The sequence below is a fragment of the Arvicola amphibius genome, chromosome 7, assembly GCF_903992535.2.
Source record: "Arvicola amphibius chromosome 7, mArvAmp1.2, whole genome shotgun sequence".
NCBI lineage: Eukaryota > Metazoa > Chordata > Mammalia > Rodentia > Cricetidae > Arvicola > Arvicola amphibius.
The window spans coordinates 104,891,145-104,897,807 of record NC_052053.1 but is presented as its reverse complement, the minus strand read 5'-3'; the positions used below and the strand labels follow the sequence as shown (position 1 = coordinate 104,897,807).

At 51.2% G+C, this 6,663-nt stretch overlaps 1 protein-coding gene across 1 annotated transcript in view; it reads left to right on the top strand.

The window, feature by feature from the left end:
* The first annotated feature begins 3,915 nt into the window (after positions 1-3,915).
* The window catches only part of Prkch (protein kinase C eta), a 206,002-nt gene continuing 203,254 nt past the window's right edge, over positions 3,916-6,663 (top strand). Inside the window, exon 1 of the mRNA XM_038336439.1 lies at positions 3,916-4,624. Within this exon, the coding sequence (XP_038192367.1) occupies positions 4,262-4,624 (363 nt within the window). The 5' untranslated portion in view covers positions 3,916-4,261. The remainder of the gene's footprint in view (positions 4,625-6,663) is intronic.

Here is a 6,663-nt window from a genome sequence, read left to right as displayed (position 1 = left end):
ACAGATTTCAAAGTGGCCACACAGATAGGGCTCTATTACACTGGTTTCTTTATTGCATTATATACATGCAGTGATCTGGGTGGGCTACACAGACATCAAGGACTTCTTGATCCCCTGCCTTCCTTCTACATCAGGGTCAGATCTGGATAAAAGCTGTTATAGGGGTGCGGCTTGGGTTAATAGACAGCCCCCTCTTATGGAGACCTTGGGCCTGTCTAGTGTCTCCTGGAAGCCATATGTCTTCCTGGAGATGGACCTGAAGATGCTGAAATGGAAAATCTCTGCTCTGCCAGGGTTGCTAAGCTGTGAATCTGGGAACTTGGAGCTGTTGGTGGCTTTCTCCTTGGGTTGTAGAGAAGGAGCCAGCGACTGGAGAAGGAAATCAGGGAGGCAATAAGAGAAGAAAAGGCCAATGAAGTGGCTCATGCCTTTAGTTTCAGTGCTCCGAAGGTAAAGGCAGGTGGATCTCTGTGAGTTCCAGGCCAGCCAGGGCTACATAGCTACACAGCTGTCTGAAAATGAGGGAGAGAGGAAGTAAAGGCACAGCACGTGATGAGAGAGGCAAAGAAGGAGAGAAAGCATGCGAGCACCCTAAGAAATAGCCTGACTCAAACCATAGGTGACCTCCACTTTGCCTGTGGGATTTCTGGGGATCCAACTATCTGACTCTCATCTCTGACTTTAATCTGTCAATTTAGCCAGCAGACTCAAACACAAACACAGAGGCTTCTCTCCCTCTTGAGCCAATGTCTGGCTGTATTCTCCAGGCTGGACTTGAACTTGGGTTTAGTCACCTTACACCTCAGCCTTCCCAAAGCTGGGTCTAAAGGCACACACAACCACGCGTGCTCAGCTAGGTACTTCTTTTAAACAAGGTCCATCCCTTCATTCCTCCCATATTCTCAAGGCTGGGGAATCTCTACCCTGTCTTGTCTTGCTACCCTCCAAGTGTTCACTCCTCTTCTCCAGTGCACTTTCTCTTCATTCTGACCAAACCTTGTGGTATCGTCTCACAGTCTTTAATGCTTCATATATTCTCTGCCTCAACCTACTTCTGATGGTCTTTGGCCGTCTTTCCTCTGTAGAAACAGCACAAAGATCCTCGAACCCTTCTCCATTGCCAAAACCACAGGGCACCTTCCCTCTGTGCTTCTGTAACCCAGCATCATTTGACCTTGCTGACCACTCCTCTCTACATGAAGCCCTTCTCCGTTGGCTTCCACAAGCCCTGTCCACAGCACCCTCTTGCCTTCCCCCTTCTTTCATACTTGCTTCTCGGCACCCCTGCCCTCTTCTCCTCCACCGATAAATGTTGGGATGTCTGAGTAGCTCTGTCTTTGTTCTTTTTATTTCCCATGCCACACTCTCCTTGCCTTTTTTTCCTAGAGCAGAACCTCACCCAGTATTCTAACTTTCATTACTATCTATATACCTTGGCTCCTAAATTTATGTCTTTAGCCCAGACTGTCCCTTGGAGTGTCACAATCACCTAGCCAATTGCCCAGTTTCAGATTTCCACTTAAATGTATCAAACATACATCAAACTTGACAAGTTTCAAATTGAACTCTTCATCTCCTCCCACAAATCTTTTTTTTTCTCCAGCAATGTTTCTTAACTCCTTAATGACTCCCCAATGGACTCAGTGTCTTAAGCTGCAGTCTGCAAGTCACGCTAGATGATTACTTTCCTCATTCCCTTCGTTCAATCTAGTTCCCAAACCTGTCAAATTTACCTCCTTAATACTTCTCCCATTAATCTATTTATCTCCCTCTCCATTAACACCCGGAAATCCCAGGCAACAGCAACCCCCTCACAGAACGCCTCTCCACCCAGGCTTGCTCTTCCCATATATTGGCCACACGGCCCAAGAAATATTTTTAAAACATAAATTCATCCTGCTTCGGTTCTGCCTCCCACACTTCTAAGGTTGCCCACAGGGATGTCCTCAGATGTTCTCCTGACTGCCTTCCCCCAGTCTGTCAGTGGGGCCACCGTGTCAGGATAATCTTACCTACTTGAGCCTCGCCTTTCCTGTCTCCAACTTCACAGTCCTCTCTGTTCCCAGATAGGCCAAACCATGCTGCTCAAACTCCACACGCTTCTCAGAGGGTCTGACCCAATCCTGCCACTGCTAACTTCCCCAGAGGACCCTCCCTACCCATCCACAAGGGTCACATATGTCAGGGCCCTTGGCCTCCTTCTTCTCTCCGCTTGCTGCATACGGTGTTTTCTGTGTTGTTTCCAGGCCCTACAGGAGTAGCAGGCTCTTGGCTGTGCTGCCCACAGCCCATCCTGGTGCCTGATAGGATGACAGGAATGTCTGGTGTTCCTCCAGTCTCATCAGCAGGTCAGCTGTGTAGCGCCTCTTCATTTTGGGACAGTCTTCTTTTACTGCCAAAGCTGAACAGAGGAAAATCCTTCAGTGGTTCTTAAGGTGAGCCAGCTCTTTGGAGGAGCCAGGTCCAGCTCTTTGGGGGAGGTGACAGAGTTGACTCACTGGGCAGACTTGACCTCTTCCCTAGGAGTCCCTTCAGCGTTTGCTTGCATACTTTACAGAGCTCTGCCTGAACCGAAGTGACCCTCCTACATCCTTGCTCCACTTTTTCAGGAAGCCTTGGTATTTCCAAGAGAGGCCCTTCCCATCGGCCTATTGTCCTTGCTTGCATCCTAGAGTGTGAAGCTGTTACTGGTGAGGCCCCAATTCACTAATATGAAATGGCTGAGAACCTTCTCAGATAGCCAGTTCAGGTTCTAGAAAGGGGGCTAGAAAGACCAACCTGTTCTATAAAAACAAGTAGGGCGAGAATGTCATTAAGTATCTTAAGAATGGCCTAGACTTTATGGAAGACAAATTGGTTGTGGCTGGCCCTCGGGGAGCAAGCTTTGTGGTAGAATAGATTAGACCTAAAGGTTTTCCTAGTGGATAAAACCTGCAGAGGCCACAAGATGTTAAGTTCGGAGTCTGCCCACTCCGACAGGAAGAACCCAAAGTGCTCCTAGAAGAAGTAGATTGTAAGGCCTCTGCGCGTCAGGGTGGTGCATGTGAACACTTTCTGTCCCTCCGATGCAGGACTGGGTGGACCAGTAACCACCTCTCGCGGAGGAAGGGACTTATTACACCCTGGCCATGTCTGTCTCTGGCAGAACCGACCTTTCCTGCTCTTTGTGCAGTGACACACCTCTCCGAGAAAGGAGGAGTACAGGATTTCCATCATTATCACTGCCCTATTAAAAAAAAAACCCACAAACAAAACAACTAATTACTCTCTGGAGGAAAGGCGCATAAACAGGATGAGTCTAAGCTGAACCTTGGGATGAGCCATCCTTGTAAAGATTAGGAAAAGGTACCTCCCCCCATCATGCGCCCGCCCCTGGCCAGGGCTCTTGCCACCAAAGGGCAGGGGCTCCAGCCCACTGCTTAGGGTGGGAGGTAGGGCTCCCGCCTGCTGGTTTTCCGCATCCTCCTGGCTTGCCAACTCTCTCTGGGTCTGTCTGCCACGCCTCAGGTGCTTGCTGGCGGTGGCCCAGGAATCCTTTCTTTTTGTTCAGTCTCTTAGGGCAGCCCCCAGGCCGAAACGCACCTCCAACCTGGCAGCCAGGAGCAGGGATCTGGGAGCGCTCAGGGCGGGGGCTGCTCACGCGGGGCGCGGGTCTCCTCCACCGGGTGCGCCCCAGCACCCACCCCGCAAGGCCCGGCTGTCCGCCGCGCGCCACGCCCCCGGGGTCCGGAAGGCACAGCAGCCCGCGCCCGGCTTCTGAGAACTTGGAGGCCGGTGGAGCACGGCTCGGGCCGGGGAGGCAGCGGCGGCTGCTTCCTGGTTCGCAGCTTGCCGAGTGGGGGAGAGCGTGAGCCCGCGGAGGCGGGGGCAGGAGGAGCGGGCGGAGGCGGGGGCAGAGACGCCTAGGCTGGAGCTAGCCGGACGGGTCGCTCCTGCTCTCCGGGGAGACGATCTGCCGGGTCCCGGAGAAGGGGCGAGTCCCGCGCTCTCCGGAGAGACGGTCGGGACCCCACCAGCCCGCCGAGGGCTAGGAACCCGGCTCCCCTCCTTTCCACCTCTGGAGAAAGGGCGGGAGGGAAGGAGGGGAGGGGAAGGTCCCTCGGAGGAGACGGAATGGCCGGACGCAGGGGGCTCGGGCTCTGCTTCTACCGGGAGCTGCCTCCACGCCTGTGGCTGCGGCGAGGGCTGCTCTGAGCCCGGGCTCCCCGCTTCCCGGTGCCAGCTAGCGCGGCCCCCGCGGGGCCCCGGCAGCAGCGCCGACATGTCGTCCGGCACAATGAAGTTCAATGGCTATCTGAGGGTCCGCATCGGAGAGGCTGTGGGGCTGCAGCCCACCCGCTGGTCTCTGCGGCACTCGCTCTTCAAAAAGGGCCACCAGCTGCTGGACCCCTACCTGACGGTGAGCGTGGACCAGGTGCGCGTGGGCCAGACCAGCACCAAGCAGAAGACCAACAAACCCACCTACAACGAGGAGTTCTGCGCCAATGTCACCGACGGCGGTCACCTGGAGCTAGCCGTCTTCCATGAAACACCCCTGGGATACGACCACTTTGTGGCCAACTGCACGCTGCAGTTCCAGGAGCTGTTGCGCACGGCGGGCGCCTCGGACACCTTCGAGGGCTGGGTGAGTAGCGACCGCCTCGCCCCTTCATGTCTGCTGGACCTTTCCTCCTTTTTTTTTTTTTTTTTTTTTTTTTTTTTTTTTTTTTTTTTTTTTTTTATTCTTAAAAAACTCATCAGGGTTCCGCTCTCTCATGGCTCCGCCGCGGAGGGAATTCCCTTTAGACTTTGGTCCTCTCCCAGGTGACCTGCACTGTTGACGGGACAGCCGTGGGTGTGTGCGGGCGCAGGTGTGACTCTGGGAAGCCGGCCTGGCCACCGGCTTCTTTGTGAACCTGGACTTTGCGCTTAAGGAAAGCCCCTCAGTGATACAGAGCGCCGTCCTCCTCCTCTCAACAGGGGCAGAGAGTGGAGAAAAGCAACGAAGGGGTGATATGAAAGTGATACGGTTTGAGTTAAGTGCTTCAAGCACGTCTGAGGAGAAAGCCATACATTCTCGCGAGTATTATTCATAGTGTTTATGGATGCATGTTGGTTCAGCCACACAGACGTGCACACGTGTTTCAGCATGCACATCCATTACATCCCAGAGGTACAAAAGCTACACTGGCAGGGATCAGAATGAGTGCATGGCTTTGCAGCCTGGCAGAGTTTTGTTTAGCACCCCGTATATGTGTGTGTGTGGGGGGTGTGTGTGAAGCTTCTCTGTGTTAGCTATTAGTTAAGTTTAGGCAGCCTGGGGTGCATGGGTGCTGCAATCGTGTTTCCAAACTATTTTTCTGAGAAGAGGTGGCCAGAGCACCTTAGGTTTGGTTGTCCTCCCTCCGCGATGACATGTAGCAGCGCGCAACTTCTTACGTGCCTCGCCGTTCCCATAGTTCCCTGGAGACAGAATTTCTACTGTAAATTTCTAGAGTGCCTCACACAGTGCCAAAACGCCCTGATTTCCTAATCCTCACTCTGTCTTTGTGATGTTGGGGTTATTGTACTCACTCTGAGACGCTGAAATGATAATTACAGTCAAGTGGTCTGGCAAAATGCAGCGTGCCTTGAAGACTCTAAGTTTAATAATGGCCTCAGTTCTGACAGGAATGGGTTTGGAACCCGAGGTGAATCAGTATTCAGAATCTGAAACTCACAAGCGATGGGACAGGATGGTTAGTGACAGAGATTCATTGAGATATGTGGTTTATGCTTTGGGGGTGTTGTTAATTTTACCATACGTTCTATAATAGCACCAAAGACCCGAAAGGTTCTGTCCTTTAAATAGAAGTAAGAAAAAAAAATCCATGACTTTTTAACCTCAGTTCTCAAATTATGGGGTTAATTTCACCTCAGCCTAACTTTCTTTTTGGAATTTAGTAGTGGGCTAGATAGGATCCGATAAAAATACAGTTAAAAATTAACTTTGCTCTTGGTTTGAGGCAGGGTCTCTCACACAGTAGCACAGGCTGGCGGGAACTTGGGGACAATCCTTTTGTCTCAACTTTCCAAATAAGTTTTCACATTGTCTGTGAATTTCTGGACACAGAATTGAACTGAGCATGAGAATTTGGAAGTAGTGTTTGGTTGAGAGTTAGGGTGCAAATCTCTAGAGGAATTAGGTGCCAGAGTATGGTGGTACAGGCTGGTCATCAACCATGATAAGAACGTCTTACTGGAAACAGCCCAGATTAGTCTGAAGGTTTGAGTCCCGTGGGAGCTTTTAAACCCTACCACTTTTAAATATGCTAGCTAGGAACCTGAGAGCGGGACTCCAGCATTGGTACTTACAGACTTCGTGGGCGACAGAGAAAGTCATTAAGACTGATAATATGGAGCAGAAGTGAAGACCTAGCCATGAGGCCACGATAAAACCTCAGCGTAGGTTTAGCTAACTGGGAGGAACACAGAGCTGTTTATTGTTGCAGGAGATGAAGATTTAAATGCGAATTAAAGTTAAAAAAAATCTATATTTGCTTAAAATTTCACCTAGACATTTAATAGGACCCACTGACAGCATTCTGGAAAATGTCTATGGTAGGAGAGGGCCAGCATTTAAAGCATGTTCGAACCGATGATTTGTCCTGAATTATATTCACTTAGGTGGCCTATCTGGTCTAT